We start from the raw sequence: 24,349 nt of genomic DNA on the forward strand, positions 1-24,349 counted from the left end.
CCTTTCAGAGATCCAATAACCCATTAAAAATAAATTTCAGGCCCCTATAATTTGTATCGGCTCTTTCCCCCTTCTACTTCACTGCATACATGGACAGTTGCAGCTACCGTAATTTAGCTCAAGAATCAATTGTTTAATTTTATTAATGAATAATTAAAATTGCAGTAGAATTCTTCTTAAATTATATTATGTCTCTGAAAATAATTTGTTGCTGTAATTATTTAAAGTAGATTGCTGAAAATAATAAGGTTGAAATTTTCTGATGTATTTTTTCAGGTTAAACAATTAGAGCAACTTCTTTTAATTTCAAAGGAGCTTCAGCAAGTGAACAGGGAGAAAATATATTATTACCTTATGAAACTCTATGGTATGTTGCATTTTATAACTTAAGGTGGTGTATCGCACTTTTGAAAAATTAATGTTGGTCACATTGATTATTACATTGCTCCCATATGAATAATTAATAAATTCCAATTATAGCATATGCAACGATATATTGTTTTTAGCACTTTTTGCAAGTATTGCAGATGACAAGTTCAACACAAAAGGGTTAATAGCTAAACTGTAATAATTTCTAACATTGGCTATACAATATGAACAATGTAAGTGCATCTTCACATCTTGTTATAGTGGAATAGTTTTCATTTGGTCTATAGAATTACCTGGACCTTTTCATGTGCTGTTAGTATTCATAATCAAAAGAAGCATTTTCTTTATGTACAGAAAAGGAAATAATGCTAAAAATACTGCAAATGAGATTTGCACTTATGGGAATGATGCTATAAGTTTTCAAGCAGTTTGCATGTGATGTAACAGTTTCTTTTCAGTAATTTTAACCCTGAAGATGAAGGACGTTGTGACTGTGCATCCAGCACAGACACTCAAGAACATGGTTAAAGTTAATCCATGGTGTATTATTCTTGAACTAGCAGAGGTTTTTAAACATTCAATCAACAAGTGTACTCTATCAGTAGAAAAGATAAAATACCAGAATGCTTATTTACAGATGAAATAAAAGAACAGCCTAATACCATTTTGGAACAGAAGTACCAACAATTAAATGCAATATTCTCAGAAATGTTTTATACAATACTACAGCTATCTTGCATAGGTGCCATTGAACATGTTGATCTAAACTGCATTTTTCATCATTTTAGACAACAATTTAATTTTAATTTTGTTATCTAAGTGCCAATGTACACGATGACTAGAGCAGCAATTTTATTACAGGAGGAAAAATGAAGCAAAACTCATGGGCAATCTCAGAATACATATTTAAAATTTGGAAAAAGTTTCAGGGCCTGGGATTAAGATTAACAATCTAATGAAAAAATTTCATAGTACAAGATTTATATTAACGTTTTTCAGGAAAAATTTATACCAGAAATGAAGCAACAGCACAAATAACTAGTACATAATTAGAATAAAAACTGTAGTATACATTTTTTAGTTGACATCTTCCTTCATAAAACAATCAAATTTTGATATATATTGCACTGTATGAAAATAGTCAGATAAGTTGCTCCACCAAATTCAGGTAGCAGAAATAATGTACATCCAGTAAGGTGCAGCATTCCAAACATGTGACAGTGTCTCACTACTCAGATTGTGATATTACTTGTTGAAATCTGTCCTGAATATTTCTTCTTACCTGAAGCTAGTGGAGTTCTCCTGTCTATTCTTTCCTCTGATTTCTCTTCTGTAGATATTTATGTGATCCAGAATTTATTATAAAACAAAGTTTAAGAGCGAGATACATTAATATCCAGGGAACACTGCGCTTCGGTCAATATACCCAGCAACAGATTTATCATTTTCAGCCTTTAAATGTGTTTTAAACACATGTTTTAAACTTTTAAATAACACATTAAAGAATAAATCACTTTGGCTTCATTATTATTTCTCACTCATAGGGAATGGAAGTTGATTTCATATAATGTCAAGAAATCACATGCTAGAGGTCTAGCAGACCTTAATGTAGTCCAGATTTCAATCTTCTAGTTTGCATATTTTGGAATAGGAATATTCTGCAATGTTATTCTTATAAGAATTCTAGTTGAAAGCAGGGGGAAAATATTTAAACATAAAAATATTCAAAAAATGATTATAGAAATTTTAAAGTAATGGAAAAAAATTCAAAATTCATGCATTTATTCCACATTTGAGAAAAAGGTCTGATATTCCCAAAATCTTAAAAAAATATCCTAAAATTTGCAAAAGTGATCATATAAATTTGCATCGTTATAAAATGCAGCACAGACGTTCCTCTAGTTGATGACAGATAGTATAGTACCTGTGGTGAATCATGAGTACTGTGTTAAAAATAAATAATAATGAAATAATAATTCTTTGTAATCCTTACTTCAAAAATAGAGCTGTTTTATATATCCCTTTCCTTCAAAGGAACATATTCACATGTTTAAATTCTGATTTTTGTTTTGTTCAGATTTTTCAATTTTCATCTCAGAAGACAATTTTCTAATTTATCTATAAGTTTTGAGATGAATTTGGGAAATTCTACTAATTTTATAAGTTAAAATTAAAAACTATTAAAGTTGCTTTTGGGAAATTCTTAGTACTCTTTGAAGCTATGAAACTCTGCAATCAGATAAAACTGAGTTCCAGTGTTTAAATGCATTTGTCAAACATACATATTGAAACTGTTTGAATTTTTAGTATTTTTTATCTTGGATTATTATGTTTTCAAATCTTCTGTCTTGAATTTTCATATTTCTAAAGTAAAATATATGCTTGTACTATTAGTGCCAGAATTTTACTATCATATATCATTGTGTAGTTAAAATGAAATATACGCTGCATTTTATTTTAAGGAATATGATTCACTGTTTTGATCAACATTTAGTTATATTTAGAAGTTTCACAAGCATTTGTGAAACACATAATGTTTTAAGAAAATCTGTTTCTAACTACAGTCAAAAGTCTTTAATCCGGACTCGTCGGGATTTGGCGATTCCGGATTATAGATCATCAATTTAAATCTGGTAAGATGGCATGCAGAAATTATAAAATTAAAAATATGAAACCGTAATTTATGGAATAAAGAGCATTTAGGATCTAAAGGGTATCAAAATTTACAAAAAAAAAAAAAAAGCTTAATATTTATTTGTTTACTTTATTTACATTTCTTTCAATGTGCGCATGCGTAAAACATACATTAAGCATAGTCGAAATTAGAAAATTGCAACCAGAAAACTATTTGATATGTATTAGTGATATTTATAATGACGAGGAATTTGATTTAAATCATATCAAAGACGGAGTACATCGAGATGAAATACTACATTTAGTAAGGAATTATAAGCCGAATAAAATAAAAACATCTGCCCTGAAGATAAGGATAGTGCTGACAAATCAACTTCCAGTTCAATGCATGCCGCGACGTTCCCCCCCCCCCATCCCGCAGAGCAGCGTGAAATTGATAAACAGATTTCGGAATGGTTAGAGAAACAAAGGATATGCCTTTATCCATTTTTTCCAGCAATTCCACTTTTTGTTTGATGGACATCGAAACATGCTTTCACTTTGTAGATCCTTTGGCTGCTCCAGAATTGGAAATTCTTTTTGACATAATCGAAAGTTCAAGCTTGCTTTTATAAAATTGCTTTAACAGTCTGCAAAAAATAATAAGCCGGATCCAATTTGAAGATTAAGGAACGACGCAATCTGCAACATTAACTGAAATAGATAACTAGATAATTTTAGCTTAGCTTATACCGTCCATTATGCATTAAACGTGCATGCATAAACTCATTATGTGTTTACGCATGCACAGAAAGCTTATAGCTTTGCGGTCCGGATTATAGATCATTCCGGATTATGGATGCCCGGATTAAAGACTTTTGACTGTATTTGCATTTTAATTAATTAATATCTATTTATAGATATTAATTAATTAAAGTGATTATTATATTAATTAATTATATAATACTATATTACAAGAAACGTTCTGAAGACATCTTTCTTAATATTTTTCATAACACTCAACAGTTCTGGTCTATGCATATCTTTTCAGTCTTCTTAAATAAATTGTTTGCAGATAAACATCTGAGCAATTACTTGTATATACTTTATACTTACCTCTGTAGAAAAGTCTTGAAAAATAAGTGTTTTTGCAATGAACATGTAAACTGTTTGACATACTATTTGTACTTATTTTTTAGATAATAGAAATGATTATGAAAAGGCTTTAGATGTATGGAAGCATTTGCAAGAAGATGGTATTGCACCAAATGAGCAAACTAAAAAATTATATGATAGTTTACTGAAAAGAAATATGAAACATGCTCCTTTGACTCATTCTGCAGAGGAAGCAAGTTTCTCAACTGAAAGTTCTGCACATTTGGCCAAAGCAGAATTTCTAAATAGTTTACGCAAAGAAGATATTGATACTGCTCTCTCTGAACTACAAAAGTGAGACATATTTTTTGCATTCTTATTCATACTTATATTAATCCATAGGTAACTTTCTTCGTATCATTATAAGTCAGCTTCATCAAACTGATTTATTATTGTCAATAAATATCAAAAACAATAAAATTATCATTAAATACTTATAAATAGCATGAAAAAGTAATAGAACTTTATCTCGCTTTAATAACTTTTTTAATTGTTTTCTTTTCTGAAAACAAGTGTAATTGTTGAAACTTGCTTACAAAATGAACTGATTGAACTCATGCATCAAATTTAAATTTCTATTGAAAAGTATAAATCTGAAATGCATGTATTTGGTCAATGTGTATTGTAACGTCTGAACACCTGTGTTGGATGAAAGAAAAAGAGCAGTTGTCTTTTAAATATTTATTTTAAAACTTAATAAGAATTTCTTGAATACGACTAAGTAAAATAATCAAAACATTACAGTCATAATACAAAACAATGGTTGCTGGATGCGGCAACGAGGCAGGTTGCATCTTCTCTCAAGTCTTTCACTGCATAAAAAACTCACACAAAAGCCCCTCGCTTTCTTGTTCTTAACGTCTTTTTTGAAAATGCCTTAGGATGTGATAATTTACTGTTCCTTGTGTACGGAAACCTCACCAGGGGATTTCCGCAACACCTTTCCTCAAAGTTTTAATTGACAATTAATCTCTGGACAAAACAGGAAGCTCTTCTCATTAAGCAAATGTTTGTCAGAGATGTGCATATTGTCTTAGTATTCTAGTTTCTAACATTTATTTAACAATGAATCCTTTTGTTTTAATTGCATTTTTAATGTTAAGGATAATATCTTGATAAATATCTTAAATTGTATGCTGAATCCTTTTTTACTTTTATCATTTTGTACTTTTATCTTGTTATCTTTTTCCTGATGTAATATATGGGCTGTTTCTGTAATTATCCTGAAGTGTATTAATGATGATTAGTTTTTTGTGCTGCTGACTTTTGATGTAATGTATGTATTGTCTTATTAAATATTCTAAAATTTGTCATAGTTATGAATCATTTAGATTGTACTAATTAGTGTCCTAAAGTTCATATAATAATATATCATTTACTTCTGATGTGTATATGTTTTTGTAAATATCTTAAAAGTTTATATAATATTAAATCTTCTTTTTTTCTTCTTTCTTATTTTTTTCTTTGTCCCCCCCTTTTTTTATCATTATGTTTTCATATTGCTGAAGTTGGATTTATGCATGTCGATTTGAACTCAACCCCAGACTGGCACCAGTTAAGTAGAAAAACACTATGTAAAGTAACTTACACCTTGTCTCTGTTCTTCAAGAAATGAAAATATTCAGTGCCATGAGATTGGAATATTTCATTTAGCTAGGAGAAATAAATAATGAAAAAGGAAGCAACATTATCCTTCGAGAAAAATTGAAATAAATGGATTAAATTTATTAGAGTATTTTTTTTTAATCATTTTGGAAAAACTTGATTGGAATTTAAAGGTGATAGATTTTAGTAAGTGTGGTGAGCTTAAAAAATCAAACCCATTTAAAAAACAAAACATTGATAATTTTTTGAATAAATTGTAATAAATTTACTTCAATCCCCCCCCCCCCGAAAAAAAAGCAATTAAGTATGGCAGAGGAAACTTGTAGTTCATTCTCCTCCTTATTTGAAATGGTATTGTCTAGCTATTCATGTAGTGAAATAAATAAATTGTAGGATTTGGTGCACAATTATTACTGGTACCCTGTTAACTGAAAGTATCTAAATTTTTAATGGATTTGCTGTCTTTTGTGTATCATGTAAATTTTATGCTAATAAAACAAAGAAACAAGTTGAATGTAGAAGAAAGTGAAATACTCAAAAGTCAACAACAAATTTTAGTGTCATTCCTAAAGTCGTAAACAACATTCTTCCAGGTAACATTGTTACATCAAACAATGATGAAGTGATTAATTATGCAAACTAGTTTAAATAATTTATTATAATTTGTTTATTCTAAAGGAGCTAACAAAAGATCATGTACTGCAATATTTAACTTTTTATTAAAAAAGAAGGAAATTTTTAATATTAAAATTTCATTTAATGTAACTTTTGTGACATTATAAATATTTACTCTAAATTTATTACGTTTTTCTATTTTATTAGGATGAAGAAAGGTTATATTCGTTTGCTAAGTTTTGAAGAACTATCTCAATTTATTGATTTACTTGTGCAAAATAGGCGTGTTAAAGGTAAACATTCTCTGCCTAATTAATTTTAGTTTGATATATGCAGTTGTTTTACTTTCAGTGATTTTATTTGTTTATTTGTTTAGCTATTACTCCAAATGTTCAAGTAATGAGTTACATCATTGAATACCCTACTGAGATTTTAAAGCCATTATTGGAAAAATATTGTGAAAATGGGGATGTAGACTCAGTAAATGAAGTAATTACTAATTTGCCTGCTTTTACTCAGAGGAAGGTACAATCTCAACATTTTTATTACAAAACATTAATTTTTAGGTATGTAATTAATTTATCTATACCTTTCTATTATAGTTTTTAATGCATCTTTTTTTTTTTTTTTTTTTTTACTAAAGTGACTTGCATTCCCTGAGCAGTTAGCCTAGCTGCTACGGAAAGCAAAAACATTTTTAAATATCCCCAAGAACTTATTCTGTGAGTCTCCTCGCGTATTTTCATTGCAGTTTTAGAATTTAATCACATAATTATATAATTTGTACCTCATTTATCAATACTTTTGAATTGAATATAATTGTGTGAAATGTGTCTAATAAAGATTTCATATTTTTTTTTTCAAAGTTTTATCAAATGGTTTTGTTTTTGATAGTATGAATGACATAGCAAACCCATTGCATGTAATTTCATAGCATTGTAGAAAATAACTTTATTTGATAATAAGTTTTAATTTTCTTTTATAATAAGTTTTATTTAATGTGGTATGAAGATAAATATTTCTTCTGGGTATATAAGTTGTTGAAATACTTTGTAGTAATTATTGCATAAATCACAAAGAGGCAGTTGTAAAAATGAAAAAGAAAGAATCAAACCATAAATCTCTTTTTTGTAAAAATTCTCAGTGAATTAGGGCAAGTAAACATTTGTCATTGTAACCATAAATACTTTGTCCAAAAGCAATACTCTATGTCTTGAGATTACAGTATTAACTATAATGCTAGCTTTTAAAATTAGAACTCGAGGAAAATTGCATCCACCTGAATGATATGTATGCCATAGGAGGGCATATAAATGATTAAAAGCACATCATACTTGCAAATCATAGAGCAAACATGCTTCCTAGAACTAGAATTAGAATGGACATTGAAAAGTGACTATTAAATATGCTTGCTTATAATAATTTTCATAACTGTGTGAAGTAATGCTTTTTCAAAGAATATGGCAACAGATAGTTCTTTCATCTGCAACCAACATAGAACCAACAGTTTTCCAGTTTTGACTGTGGAAAAATTGGGATGCATTGTTCCATTGATATAAGATGTCACTTTGTCAGAGTCATAATATATGTCTGTGGTAAACTCAAGGAATTAATAAACATGTTGGATTTATTGGGCTTAGTAATGTATATGTAGTAATTTAAATAGAGTAAGGAAAATGCAGACTTAAGGAGGGATAAACTCACCATTATGAAGGATCCTAACACCTACACACCACTGAGAGGCAAATGAGAGTTGTTATATGCATGCCTATTACATATCATACAACCAGCCTCAAATTCTAACTTGAAAAATCAGAAGTATTGTATCAATCTCTTTTTATATGCTTCAGTGTTCTTTGCAGCATTGATGAATTACTATTTTTAACTGTGCACAGCAGACATTAACATTTTTTGCTGTCATAATACCTGGAATGTTACAGATGAAAGGACAAATGCCATGACATCATTCTTTTAATCTTTTCATATGGGCTTGAAAAATGGCCGAGTGTCTTGTCTTGGAGCTTTTTATGCTGTGGTTAAAGAAAGAGGTGAAGAAATGATCGTATAGAATCTTGAAAAGGAGTTGATTAGTGCCTTTTTATTGGTAGGCAGCAAAACGAGAAGTCTTGCATTTCCATTCATTTCCAGAGCCCCAAGTATTAGAATCTTGGAAATGTTTAATTGAAATGTTTTCACTTTGCAGTTAGATCACTGCAGTTTTCTCACTAAAGGCTAGATATAATTTCATCTTCAAATAAAATGTATGCTTCTGCTAGAGAATATTGTTCAAAAGAAAGCATTTTGTTTTATATATTAATACAGTCAAATACTGAAAATCTGCCAACCTGAAATTCGCGTTGCCTCTCAAAACATAAACATTCAGTTTATTGGTTCCGGAAAGCGCAACATTGAGTACGAAATATTGAAGAAAAATATTTACCGAATAATGACGTCATAATTACCAAATAATAACGAGTCATAATGGAAATACCAAATCATTGACATTATGATAAAAGTTTTTCCCCTCTAATCTGCATTGAGGTAAAAAAGCAGACGATTCACTCAGCTTTTCTTTCAAGTTCACGAATCACATTGTTGTATCTTCTGAGCTTTGTTATTTCACGAGATTATTTAGTGCTGCCTTTTATTTATTGGAATATTTTGTGGATAAATTAAGAATATTTTAAATTTCAACCCTTTTTAATGCAATTACAGATAAGAAACACACTCATGATTTTACTGCTTGCAACGTTGAAAAACGTTAACACGTTGCATTGACGGTAATGCAAAAAGCGCAAATTCTGCTAAAGATGGAGAAAGGTGCTACTCCTCAGTTTATAACAGAATCGTATGGAATTGCGACACGCTTGTGTATGATATACAGAAAAATAAAGAAAAGCTGTTGAAATTTTACAGCAACAGTGGTTCTAACACCAGAATCCAAAACCAGAAATCTTTGCATAGGGCGAAATCGGCAAACCTCAATGCTGTGTATATATAATGCAATGACTAATATAATCAATTTATATATGTAATAATAATTTAATGCATATAATAAGTTATTGCAATAATGTATATAATAATTTAATTAAATGTATCTTATATGCCTTATTTATTTTGCATTTTTAGTCTGAAAATTATGATTTATCTTTTCTGTCCTGAAATCCGCACAACCTCTGTCCCAAGCTTGGCGGATTTCTGGACTTTACTGTATATATATACTTAAATCTTGGACATAGATTATATCCTGGAAAGTAAATGGAACAATTAGAGTAAAATATACTGATACATGGCAGTTCAGACAATTCTAAATACATTGATTTACAGTATGCAAATCTTTCATTTAAACAGTGTATCCTTTTTTATAATTTTAAATACTACAGTTGTTCTGATTTTGTAGAGCACTTTGATTATCTTCATATATTACAAGTATTACAGAATTGAAGTTTCAGTTCGGACTTCACAGCAAAATCATGTATGATTACTTTTTCTACAGCAGAAAAATTATTGCATATTTTTTTCCCATGGAAATTCCATGTCATACTAATTTGCGACTGAACATAGTAAACCAGTTTGGTTAGATAACCAGTTGGAACATTTAGGAATTTCTGTTTCATTTCTTGAAGTAGGAGTTGAACATTAAAGTTTTAGTTTTGTAGTTCCTAGATCTGTTGAAGCAGAAAACTGTGTTTCACTGTTATTGTTAAAACTTTCTTCACAGCAATTAGAATTTCATCCACAAATACCTCATTGAGTTCATTGTACTGTACAGTAGTATCTGAAATTTCCTGTTTGGTTGAATACCTTTTCCATGTAGCCATTATTTCATTCTGGGATGAAAATATGATGAATATACTAGTAAAAAGGATTAATATATTTGCAACAAACATAAGTTAAAACAAAAATAAGATCTTAAAAAGCAGTTATGTGAGAATAAAGTAAGAAAATATTCCTTAATGAAACATTTTCTGGAAGATATCAAATTCATATATATTTCATGTGGGTTCAAAAGACAGGTAATTTCTGCTTCCCTACTAGCAGCCACAACAAAACAGTGCACTCTGTGGATTGTTATAAAATAGTCTTAACCTCAGGTCTCCTCACAATACCAATTCCTGTGATGCATGAGAAAGTATCTCAAGACTTCAGTGGACTTGCATATCACCCCGAATATATATGTCCCAGTCTCCAAAAATTTAAACAAATTCTACTTCTGTTTTCAGCATTCTTATAGTCTTATCCGCATGTGGTAGCAATATGGTGACAAGAGTGAGTGAATTTTGCATTATGCATTGCCATGTTAATATAGTATTTGATTATGGTATGTGGTGCCTAAGTAGTCAGAATTGTGCTTGTGTTTAGAACAAATTTTTGGTATGTTCAGCAATTACCATTGCTGTTCAGAAGATAGGAATGGTCTCTTACTTTAAACACCTTGCCTAAGACCAGTCATGAATCAGATAGCATGTAATTACACTATTCAATGTAGATACAGCAATTTATGTCAATGTTTAACAATGGGCTAACAATGGCAATTTCTAAATGGGCCCGTGTTTGATTTTTTTCTGCGACTGACAAGTTTACTGAATTTGTCACCTACTAAACATATCTTGTCCATAGGTTCCATATTAGGTTTGACAAACCACAAATTATCTGCACCTGCAATAGATAAAAATTGGCAGCTTTTCAGAACTACATGAACTGACATTCTTCAAACATACATTCAGTATCAGTTGGTCTATGTAACATTTGTTGCCTGTAATTGCTTATTATGAGTTATTACATGTATTATAATTAATTTATTTTTGAAAACTGAATTGAACTGTCATTGTTGCCATTTTTCCTGTACACTTGCATTGTACTTAACTCTGTAATAAATATGTGTTTGCCTTCATGGTGGTCCACTCTTAATGGAGACGAATGTATTATAAAGTAATAAACCATTAAATCATATTAGCTTTGCTATTAATGATAAATTACATTTTGTATCTATTACTGCAATGATGCATGCTAATGAATCTTATTAAGAGGGCTAAGGAGTACACAATCTTCACTTACTGATATTCATTCAACTCTACACAATTTACAAGGTATCTTAAAAACTATGTTGTTGCTAAAGCCTAGTACATACCTGCCAGGAATAAATAAGGAAATAAAATCCCTAAATTTTTAGTGACTTCTGTATAACTTAAATTCTTCTGCTTATTAAATCCTTTAGTGGTTTAACTCTTTCATGACTAAAATGAATTTATATTGATAATAAAATGATATTTTACATTCATTTCACCACGGCCGCCCCCTGAGTTTGTGGTTCGGTTCTTTACACTTTTTCTAGCTTCATTTAATTTTGTTTTGAAATTTATTGATAATGAAAAGTTATATCTCTGAAGAAATGATTTAAAAATTAGGACAATGTGAAAATTTTAAGAAGAGTATAAATTTTAATATATTTTGCCCTAATTTGTTGTATTTTATAAAATCTTTTGTGCAACTGATTTAAGATCTTGAAATATTCAATATTGAAATATAAGTATAAATATATTGGCATTATGCACATTAACCCCTTAAGGACCAGCGCATGGAGAACGAAGTGTAGTCACGGGACCGGACCCGTCACTGCACATTTTCAGCAGTTAAGCCTAATTTTACAATATATATATATATATATAAATGACTTCAATTTTTGAAGTTGTGTATTTAATGTACTTGTTTTTAATGTAAATTAATATAAAAAATATCACATTAATAGAAATAAATTAAACAGGCAGGATACTAAAATCATAACTATACACACAGAAATAAATACTATAAAAATGAAAAAAAATTACAAATACAAAATAAAAAAATTAAAAAAAAAAAAAAAAAAAACTAAACAAGAATTACCTGTAGGTAATTAAATTCAATTTAAAAAATTCTGCTGTGTGTGAAATATTTCAAAACAAGTGAAACTATGTTTGTTTTACAATTTGTGGTTTTAGTGGGAAACATGAAGATGTAATATGTGACTTTGAAAAGTCTGCTGAACATCCGGAGGGGAAAAAGGCATTCTCTTCGTATGCATTTTTTGAATTACTAAAAGTGCCTGATTTAAGAGAAAGAGGTAGGTATTTTTATTTAATAATATTCAGTTCTATGATAATTTTTCTTAATTTTTGCATGTTTTTTACTGAAATATTTGGTATTTCAGCTATCAAAGTTGCAGAAAAGCATTGTGAAGGAAAGTTTTATCTGTCAAGCATTCTTGTGGGAATTCATTATTTTATAAATGAAAACTATGACAAGGCTCGTGAACTGTTACAGGTATCCTGTGCTTTATGTTGGCATAAAATTTTATTTATTGTAAGTTTATGAACTGACATAATTGAAAGTGTAGTGAAATATAATAATGGCAAATGTATATACAGTCAAAAGTCGTTGATTTGGACACCCGTAATCTGGAATGATCTATAATCCGGACCTCAAAGCTACAAACTTTCTGCGCATGCGTCGCATTGACGCACCTTTACGGCTGCGAATATGCGTGTGCGCAAAATACGTTTACGAATGCGCGTTTAATGTATAACGGACGGTATAAGCTAAGCTGAAATTATTTAATTCAGTTAATGTTGCAGATTGCGTTTTTCCTTAATCTTTGAATTGGATTCAGCTTATTATTTTTTGCAGACTGTTAGAGCAATTTTATAAAAATAAGCTTGAACTTTCGATTTTGTCAAATAGAATTTCTGATATATATTTACTAATATGTAAAGGATCTACAAAGCGAAAGTATGTTTCGAAGTCCATTAAACAAAAAGTGGAATTGCATAATAAAAATGGATAAAGGCATATCCTTTTTTTATCTAAACTTTGTTTATCTTTAACACTGCGGCTCGCAATGAATTGAATTTATTTTATTTGGCTTATAATTCGATACTAAATGTAGTATTTCATCTCGATGTACTCCATCTTTGATATGATTTAAATCAAATTCCTCGTCATTATAATTCGCTTCCGATAGCGAAGAAAGTGACAGAGGTTATTGAAAAGAAAAAATTTTGATTGACAAATTAGTCGGTATTCTCGACACAGCAATTATAGGACTTGAACAGCGGAACTTTGTAACTGAACACGAAATTATGTTTGTTTATATAATTAAAGAGAATGTATTATCACATAAAAAACGAAGCAACTTAAACAACTTACATTGAAAGAAATGTTTAATAAAGTAAACAAATAAATATTAAGTTTTTTTTTTTTTTTTTTTTTTTTTTTTTTTGTAAATTTTGATACCCTTTAGATCATAATTGTTCTTTATTTCATAAATTACGGTTTCATATTTTTAATTTTATAATTTCTGCATGCCATCTTACCAGATTTAAACTGGTGATCTATAATCCGGAAAAATCGATAATCCGGAATCGCCAAAGTCCCGACAAGTCCGGATTAACGACTTTTGACTGTATTTGAAGGAATAAATGAAATGTATACATTTGAAGTTGTAAAAGCTCTTAAATATATCTATTGTAGTTTTATTTACTTATAAGTGTGTGTAATATCCTAATAGGAGAATTTAAAAGTAACTGGAGATAGCTGTTTTATTCTAATACAGTATATAAAATATGTTGCCTTATAATTAGTATCCTATAGGCAATATTGTTTTCACTTTGCAAAAATGCATTTGAAGAAGTTGCATTCTGTGAGTAGCGTTGTCAACCTATGCATCATAATTTCTATCACGGGTATTAAAAATTAATAGAACTAGCCATTTGCCTCTTTGGTTCGAGTAATATCCATTATTTTTTGTTTAATTGAGCTATGTTCACTTTAGTTTGCTTTCAGTTACTGATTTTGTGTAAATTAAGTGTTTTTATGAATATCAAAGTATTCATTATTAACATTTTGAATTATATAAAATAGAGATTTTTTTTAATGGCCACAATTTTAGCAAAATTCCACTCTTCTGCAAATTTATAGAAGCAAATATTATAGGTAAACAGTAAAATAAATCTTATCCATGAAATTGAGCTTCATATGTTATAATAGTAATAACAAACTTGAAATCATCTTGGGTAACACATAAGTGCTAAAATGATTAAGAGCATATTTAATTAACTTCACAATGCCATAACTGAAACCCAAAGAGCATAATTAAATATTTTCTTCAAAATATTTGTATGGTTTTTGATGGCTTATCAGCAAACTTTGTTATATAGATTGCATTGGCACCTGGTACATATTAGCTTATAATTTATTACACAAAAAGGGATTGCTGTCATGTCCTTCTTTGGTAAACCATTCAGTAAGCCATTTTTATGTATATATTTTTCACCCACAAGGTTACAAAAACTCTTAGGAATTCACATAATTCCCCCCTTCCTCAAAATGTTCAGAAAAGGAGCACTCCTAAAGTTTAAAGCAGAATAGTCCACATAGTGATTGTTTTCATCTTACTGATTGATTTATTCATGGAATTTGGATTCATGGGATCTAAATGATAAAACAATAACACTGAAGAGCTTCAAGAAAACTAAGTTTATTTAATGTTCTTGATAACTTTGAAGATCATTGTGCATGGTAAGATATCCTGAATGGGAACAGAGATGAAAACTGCAATGATGACAATAGCCCCATTGACAAGAGCAGTTTCGACCGGTAGCAAAAACTAGTTCTTCCAGTGTGTCCCATTCATATGGCGACAAGCATTAACTGCTTCTTCGAATTGGAGGTAGAATTTGGTAGAACGTTCCTACCTCTCGCGAGCAGGGCAAATGGGGAGATTTCCCATACTGCACTGCGCGATCGCATGGTTAACTTAATTTTAACAAATAACATGGCTGACGTACAACTGACTGCTTGCTAGACTGTCACGAAACAATCGCGTTGGTAGATATCTGAATGTGCGATGTCATCCAAAAAAAAATTTCATAGAACCGTACGAAATATGGAAATTTGTAAACAAGTATGGACAAGGTTATCTGATACTGGGTATTCCAGAAATGCCGTTCAAATTAAAACTAAAGACGTGCATATAAGCTTCAACTCGATAAGGGGACTTGGTACCTTTTGAACAATTTTTTTTTATTTAAAAACTTTTATATACTTTTATGAATGTTATTAAATGGTTTTGTAAGACAATAATTTTAAGCTGTGAAAAAATTTTTTGCCAGTAATTTTTGTTTTTTTCATTATTAATTAAATTGTCATTTTTCTCCTACAATTTTCAATGATTTTCCCCCATATTTTCTTATTATATTTATTAGAAAGCTCTTAATAACTTTAAGGATCAATTTTGCGATTAATGATTAGTTTCTGAGAAAAAATAAAAACTCATTTTTATGCAAAAACTTTGACAAATATGATCTCAATCACATTTGCACTTCAAATAATTCTTTTTCAATATTTTGCAAAACCCATTCTTGTTTCTGTAAAGTATATAATTTTCATTAAGTGGTAAAAATATTAAATAATTTAGGCCACATCTATATAAGTTTTAGGACTTTAAATAAAAATATTTATTAAAAAAAATGCAAAATGAGAAAACGCAGTTTCAAGAATATAAGCTGTCTATATGGTCATTAAATCATTTCAAATTTCTTAAAAGTTTTATTACTGAATTTCATTACATCTATATATAAAGTATAAAATAAAACCTAGTGCTATTCATTTGGTTAATATAAACATAAATTACAAGCTTTTATTTAAAATCTTCATAAAACACATTCAAAACTATTTTAACAGATGAATTAATTATAATATATTTTCTAAAATGTTTATAATCAGTATTAAAGCATTTATAATCAATATTAATGCTATTAATTTGTCATTTTATTCATTTTTTCAAAAAGCAAAGTTTGAAATTTTAGCAGCCACAAAACATTTTATTTTAAACTGCTCAGCAGCATATGTGATTTATTTTCTTCTTTTAATCATTTGGTCTGGTATATAAATTGCATTTTTAATTGTTAATTAAAAAGTTAAATTCCGATAGCATTCTATAGCGATAGTAAACGATGTAAGTAAACGTTTGAAATCTACCAATCTGTTTCCCGTTTGTGACATCATTCATTGCTCATAGTGGCTTATGGGTTAAGGAATGGAAGACGATGTGCATCTGAACCAGTCCTGAAGGCGAAACTGCTTCATATCCCCTTTTCTCCCTAATACAAACTGGCTGTGTGAAAGAGCATTGCAAGTGAATGGGGCTAATGACTTGCAAGTTGTAGCAGCCAACACAGGCAGTGCTTCCAGCTGCATTAAATGATTTGAGGCTAGGGATTAGCAGTGGACAACTATAAGAATGGCTGAGATTTGAGGTATAGAGAAGTAGAAATGAAGATATCATACTTGATAGTGTAATGTTTCTAGGTATTCTTATTGTAATGTAGGTTTCTTTTAAGTAAATGATGTTGTAGTAGTTGCCAGTAGTTTATTCTTTGAATGCTTTTAATTTATTTTGTTCTTACTGTAACAGTGACCTTTGAAAATTAAGTTATTTGCATAATTTTTTCTTCTCAAGTTTTATACAGTAAAATTAGTAGCAGGGAGAGGGTGCATGAGTAAATATGGTAACAAATTCAACTCAAATATAAATAAGAAGAGGATGAAAAGCTGTGAAAAGGTCGTTCTAACCTTGTATGTGTTCTCAGGTTAGCTTGTCACGAAGTATAGTTCCCAATTTTCAAGAATCAGTATGCACAAAGAACAAATAACAATAACAAAGAACTTGCATATATTTGAGAACAGGTGATAATCAAAATAATGCAGTTTTAATGTATCCTAAATCTGAACAATCTGATGCAGAGAAATTAGCAAAATATTTCTTTTATATCAAAATATGGCTTTTGATGGCTATTATATCAGTAAACTTGTATAGATTGCACTGCTTAACTCTTTGAGTGGCATGATCAGCTTCATCTGGTCATGTGATTTATGTCACCTGGTAACATATTACCTTATAATTTAAGATATTTTGCTTTCTTACTTTCTTTAATAATGTAAATGTCATCTTAATAAATGTAAGTTTATGAGAATAAAGACTAAAATAAATAATCCTACAAATTTAGCTAATAAATGCTGTTTAAATACAGGTTATTGTGAGAGATTCAAAAACCCTCACCACTCAGAGGTTAATTAGACTAAGGACATGAAGATTTTCTGCCTTTCTGTATTTCAGGTTTGATTGAGAGTAAATACAGGAGAATGAAATCCAAGAATCTCATTTTTATCTTCCCCTCTATCAACTTTTGAGAAGAATTTTGGATTAATGAATTTGAAATGATTCTATATCTAAGACATTGCATCTGCAGTGCCTGTGCATTGTGGAAAATTTAAACTCAGTCCAGTCAACTTGGTTGTTAAACTCTCCATTTATCATTCTAATTATCGTGATTTGTTTTGTAGAATATGAGTTATTTTTGACACTGTAGGCAATCAGTACAATTGACTAGCAGCCTGTGTAAATTCAGTCTGTTAATATTTCAGACCATTAATATATTTTTGTAGTGAGTTAAATATTTTAATATATGTCATTCATAAATTCAAGCTATTTCAAAACTACTAGTTTTATTAGCTTAGAAAATATTTTTTTCTCGATTTATTGAACCTTTGTGGAGATATTCGTATCTGAATTGTTGCTTCTTCCTTCAAATTAAAATGGTTTTGAAAATGGGCACCAAATTATATGCTTTTAATTCTACTGCCTCTGTACTAAGGAATTTTTCTTAACTTCCAAAAGGTGGATTGATTCTAAGAGATTAAATGAAAATCAGATTGGCAGCCTCGAATTGACATAGTACTTATGTTTTAATATTTTTCTCTGTTGCTGCATGAGGGCATTGTTGCTTCTGAGAACAACTTGACTGATACTTTCCAAAAATTGGCACTCGAGATAAATGTCTAAGTTGCCTAATTTGGAGCTGCTTAGCTAACAAAAATAGATGCTTTTGAGCTATTGGACTTTATTGCCTATTCTCATTTGGTACCTCTCTTTTATTATTTGTAGAGCTTTTTTTTTTTTTTTTTTTTTTTTTTTTTTTTTTTTTTTAGTTTTCAAAACTGTGTGAACTAAATTTAGTTAATTTACAATATATATATATATATATTGTAAATTATGTATATATTGTAAATATATCTATATACACACACACACACCAAAAAAAAAAAAAAAAAAAAAAAAACAGCAACACTGATCGGACATTCCGCAAAATAAATTTACTCTTTCTTTATATTATCAGAAGGGAAAACCTGTTCTATGTATGCATTTTTTTCAGTTTAAAGATTTTTTATTATAGCAAGAGAGAAATATTCCACATGAAGGAAATATTTGTTGTAAGTCTTGTCTGCAAGTCATCCGGTAAAGTAAATGTACAGCTATGTCTTCACTAATTCTTTTTCTATTTAAAAAATCCATAAATTTCTTCCTCGTGTTAATATACAGTGATATAGTGAGACTTCTTAAAGTTGTAGTCATAGCATACTGGTTTACTCAAAATTGTTTCAGCTGTTAAAATTAAAATCGGCATACCAAGATTAGATTAATCTTATGATTTTTATATGTTTCAATTAAAAAATGATTAAAAAATCTTTAAAACTGTAGTGGTAAACTTTTTAAAATAACAGATTGTAATCTTAAGTGTCAGACTGCATCTGTATATTTCTTTGTGTTATTGACTGAATTATGTTGTTTTCATTATTTATTTAGTTACATCCAGCTTCTCTTGATAAAGTAGATGCACTGATTTTACGAAGTGTGAAGGAGACAGAAAATGTAAGTCCCATATTTTTTTTTCAAGATTTGCTCTTTATTTTATTTAATTATAACAAGATGTTAATTAATGTTAATATGTCAACCATTAGGTAACCTTGGGTATGCAGTATGTGAAATTAGTAAATGAGCTGACTGCAGTGAAAAATAGAACCAAAATGAGGGCCTTTGGAAATCTTCTAGAAATATTAGGTAAGAATTTTATTTAGAGCAGGATTTTGTTTAGGTATTAAAGCTAATAGCATGCCATTAAAATAATCAAATATATTGTTGCAAGAAATGGAAGAAATTTACTCTTTATTGAAATAAGTAGCAACTTATTGAAAAATAAACAGTTATAAAATAGCTCTAGCAGAACAGCAGAGGTAAAGCTAAATCTCCTTAAGGATATCATGAATCACTAGTCTCCCTCCAGAGTAAACTCTAAAGCAGTAATCACTGAGGAAATGTTCAATACAGTTGTACATTTTTGACCCGACTAGCTCTGCTCACTAAAAATTAATTGGTCCTTGGCTTTAGTATGTATGTAGAATTGCTCAGTATTTCAGATGCTTTAAAAATAAATGTTGTAAAGTTTTGAAAATGCATTTTTTGAAAACTTTTCACAATAATGCAAACTTTATGACAAAAACTATTGTCAAGACCTGTGAAGAGAGTTGAGCTTTTAAGCTTCGTAATTTAATGTTAATTGTAACATTATAAAAATACACATTTAAAAAATTAAAATATATTGTACTCCTGATTATCTGGACTAACCCGAGAAAGCAAGTCACATATAATTGAAAAACTCAGATAATTCAAACTGTCAATTTCATACATATTATATGTGCTTATTTCTTAAAAAAATCAGTAATTTTACTCTGTTTTTGAGAACATTTAAATATTTGTCTGATTTCAGCACATATTTTTCAAAGTGGTATTTTATTTCTGTATTCAAATCCCCTTTTTTTAATAAAGTTCCATAGAGTTTCAACATAAGTCATCGGTGTGTTGCTAGCAGAATTTGAAATAAAGTTTAGAAATTTTCACAAATATGATTTCATTTGAATCTTGTGGTGGAACAGAAAGATGTAATGACAGTTTTTATAAAAATAACTAAACATAAGAAAACAGGGTTCGCATTGCTTTATGTTGCATGGCATGCAGATCATACTTAGTATCTCTTGAAGCAGAAGAAAATTTCCAAATGACATATTAATATGCACTCATTTTGAAGGTTGGATGGAGATGGACAGCATCTTGGAATAGCTGCAGAAAGTAAACAAGAGGAATAGAGCTGTCTTTTAATAAACCATTACTGTATTGTGGGTTTCATTTCAAACCAAAAAAAGTGAAGAAATGATAGCAGGAAATAAAGTCATGGAGTTGTGATTTTTTGGCTACTTTATATCTGTCCAGTTGATGCTTTACATAGTAAGCTTTCTGAAGAATCTTTTAGGAAAATGGATGGAATAGATAATATCAACAGTCAAAGCAATCCTGAAAGATTGGCAGTCTTAAATGCATGAATAGGTTATCGATCATGAAGTGGGAAAAACAATGTGGTCAAAGATTTGACCTGAAATGATCTAGCTTTTCAAAAAACTGTTCCCCCTCACCCCCCACCATGTGCCATATTAAGGATGGAACTGAAGATGAGATTATCTACAAGGTCTATAAAAGTGTTAATTTTGAATGGAAGATAATGACTTTCCATTCAGATTAGCTTTTAGCAGACTTAAAAGAATTGCGAGAAAATTCCAAGGTAGCTAGAGGTATTGAGAAATTTTAATTAGTATTAAATAAAACAATATTTTTCATTTACCATAAAATATGATTTTTATGGTTGAATTATTTGTAAATCATTTTGAACCCATATATAAACTGACTTCAGTAGCAAAACAAATTGCTTAAAATTTCTCACTTTTAAATATATAGTAATTTTTATTCTATGAAATTGGTGAATATTAGTATATAATTTAGCTTCAGTTCCATAAAAATTACCTCGCTAAATTTAACCAAGATTTATGTGCATATTAAGTTTATTGTATATAAAAGCATTTAGAAAAGCTTTTCTATGCTATTTAGATTTTCATGAGTATAAACACTTTTAAAAATTTACAGAGTTGAATAAAATTAGCCAAATTATGTAATGAAGTAATGATGATGTAATTTAATCATCTTAATTATGAATTCTAAAGTGAATTAAATCAAGTTTGAAAATTTGAAGTTCTTTTGAAATTGTGTTGCCATACAATGCATGCACTTTTTGGGGTGGGGTGTTTTTGGCAGCTATGCCTATGTAAAGGGAAAATGAATCTTTAACTACCATACAGCATGAATACTTCTTCTGTAGACATTTTATTAATAGTCAACCTGTATTTTGTCAATAATATTAATTTTTTTTATTAGGAAAAAATATTGAATTTCGGCAGAGAGAGTAGAGAAAATCTGCTGTTGTCTAAGGAATGAATTCTTTTGAGTTTTCCTTTATTTTTCATTGCCTAGTATTTTTTGGGGGAGGGGGGTAAGGTAAGGCAGATTTGAATGGCTAATTTACATTAAAGCACGGCTGAAAGCTAACTCCTCAAGCCCACTTCTTTTGATCAGAGTTTTATCCTGGAAGACTGGATATGAGGGTCTTATAATCTTGCAAATGCAAAAATGTTGAGAATGTAGGAAATTTTAGTGGATACAATCCTGAACTGAATTCGAAAACCAATGCTGCAAATGGAATTTCCTAAAAATACTTTTAGCACAAATGAGCTGTTAATTTTGAAATATGATTTTGCGCCGTCTGCAGAAAATGTGTTGTTTCTGTTTTCATTAATTTGTTCAATTAATGTGTTGTTTCTGTTCTGTTTCATTAATTTGTTCAATTAATGTGTTGTTTCTGTTCTGTTTCATTAATTTGTTCAATTAATGTGTTGTTTCTGTTCTGTTTCATTAATTGTTGTGTAATTAACATATTAAGCTTGTTAAAAAGCAATAGATATAGTTCCTCTTATTTCTTTCACTTTAGATCTGTTTGATTTAAACAAAAATGCATTTAATTCATGATATATGTAATTAAAAACAGTAAATACTTTTACAGAATTGCATTATGTATTTTTTCGCTTTTCAAATATATATTTATTTAGTATCTGATAAAATGTTTTCGTATTCCACCTGAGCATTTGCAATGATAATCTCTACTGATAAACTATATTAAACTTTAAAAAAACCTTTTTGGGAAACCATTAAAATTGGAACTTTTTCAGATTTTTATTTATTTATTTTCTTGCAGATGACTATAATTTTCTTTATGCATGCATTTCATATTTATCAGGTAGATCAGACTTTTGTACTTGTTTATTGCATTTCAGTGGTGTACTGAAATGGCTCTTACAATCTCTTACCTTAACGATCTTCCCCTCATTTATGATCATAATGTTTGTCTGTATCACCACACAGAGGAAGTTAAAGGATTCATCCTTTTTTCATGTCAATTTGGAGACAAGAAATGGCCTTGAAGTGCCTCCTTTTCTAAAGTAACGGACTGTAGTGTTTTTCTATTTAGCTGTCATTTAGCCCAAAATCATCGAGTGCAATCTAGTAAAAATGTTGATTTTCTAATGTATGTGCAGTCGCATAACTGTATTCATCCTGCATATTTTTGTAATAAGTTTTTTAATTGAAAAATTAAGAAGTTTACTTTTGTATTATTAACAAGATTTTCTGTGTATGCAAATTTGCACATTACATAAGAACAGTTTACGTTCATAGGTTTTCCCTGCAGTTCTTTCCTGTTTATTGAATAATTTTTATTTCCTCCTTTATTGTAATTTCTATGCTATCAGGTTTGAAATGCATGAGCTTTCATGTTTTTATTTTTCTTTAATATTCTCACAGTTCAAAAGGAAATGTATGATGAAGCGGTTGGTTTAATAAAGAAGGCTGAGGAACATCAAGTTCCTTTTCATAAATATTATCAAAATACGTTAATGTCATTGAAAACTGCATTGGAGAATCAGAATAAACCTGTTCCATTTAATGTCCCATCTGAAATAAAGGTGAGTGGTTTTAATTCCTTGCTATTAAAAATTTGTTGAAAATTACTCAGTGATTGTGCATTCTTACATGTTCAGTTAAAAAACTACTTGTTTGAAGGGCACATAATGGATCATCAGTGTAGTTCCATTAAGAGAGCTTCTTAACCATCTGAAAAATTCATTTAGAAAGAAGTGAAACTTTCCTCAGGTTTGGGTTATTTTACAGTAATGTTTTTGTTGTGTTATTACAATCCATTCACAAGAAATACAGTTATTTTGAAATTTTCCTTTTTGTTTGAGTTGTAATAATTAATCTTAACAGTTACATTGTGGTGCATGAAATGGCATATCCTTTTCGTTTTGTTTATTGCACATTTATTTATAATTAAAATATTATAAAATGAATGTGTAGTTATGTATTTTTTTCGTTCTATGCCTGAAAAGTGAGTTGTTTCCAAAATGTGTTCAACATGTCCACCATTTAGTTTCACGATCTCTTGCAAGTGAATCTACCTTTACATTTGTCACAACCCTCCAGCATGTTTTCAAAAACTGCACTGCTCAGCTGCACAATGACATGCTTTTAGTAGAATGCATTTCCAGGCTTCCTTATGAATTTTTCTTTCAAAAATCTCATAAAAAGAAATTGCATGAAATCATATCTAGGTTATGCAGGGGTTGTTATCTCCCACCTTTCTAATATTCAGGAAACCATTGTGACATTACTTTTGTAATAGACATCTCATACAAGAAATAAGTACAACATTTGTAGTATTTGGGTAGGCTCTGTCTTGCATGAACCCACTGAATATGTAAAAGGATACCTGTTGCTATCTTTAGGTATTCAGACACTTGATAAATACCTTTTATTCTTTTCAAACATGTAGCCAGTGTCTTCCAATTGCTGATACAGTCTGTGAGTTGTCTGTTTGCAAGAAGTCCATCTTATACCAGAATGTGCACAGAAAGGTCTTTATGTCAACAGCAAACTCTTCATTTCTTCAAGAAACATAACATCTTACTCTTTCTCTTCAATATTCAACTGAGAATTATCTGCCATCTTGCAAGCTGCTGTTTCATAGCATATTACAGAGTTGCCAACTCTCCCGATTTTCGACCGCTCTCCCGCTTTACAATATATTTCTCACGATTTTTATGGAACTTGGCTTAATACTTCGTTATATGAACAAAAAAAAAAAAAAAAAAAAAAGTGATTTTGGACATCTGAAAGCAACTGAAT

At 29.6% G+C, this 24,349-nt stretch overlaps 1 protein-coding gene across 1 annotated transcript in view; it reads left to right on the forward strand.

The window, feature by feature from the left end:
* LOC118186010 (leucine-rich PPR motif-containing protein, mitochondrial-like) overlaps positions 1–24,349 on the forward strand; it is a 202,506-nt gene that overhangs the window by 166,635 nt on the left and 11,522 nt on the right. The window contains exons 28-36 of the mRNA XM_085827326.1: positions 277–367; positions 4,182–4,431; positions 6,565–6,650; positions 6,734–6,923; positions 12,336–12,457; positions 12,545–12,657; positions 19,037–19,102; positions 19,192–19,291; positions 22,970–23,130. Coding sequence (XP_085683452.1) covers positions 277–367; positions 4,182–4,431; positions 6,565–6,650; positions 6,734–6,923; positions 12,336–12,457; positions 12,545–12,657; positions 19,037–19,102; positions 19,192–19,291; positions 22,970–23,130 — 1,179 coding nt within the window. The remainder of the gene's footprint in view (positions 1–276; positions 368–4,181; positions 4,432–6,564; positions 6,651–6,733; positions 6,924–12,335; positions 12,458–12,544; positions 12,658–19,036; positions 19,103–19,191; positions 19,292–22,969; positions 23,131–24,349) is intronic.

The sequence above is a fragment of the Stegodyphus dumicola genome, chromosome 11 (assembly GCF_044657685.1).
Source record: "Stegodyphus dumicola isolate Sdum_Otavi_A_Nest chromosome 11, ASM4465768v1".
NCBI classification, from domain to species: Eukaryota; Metazoa; Arthropoda; class Arachnida; order Araneae; family Eresidae; genus Stegodyphus; species Stegodyphus dumicola.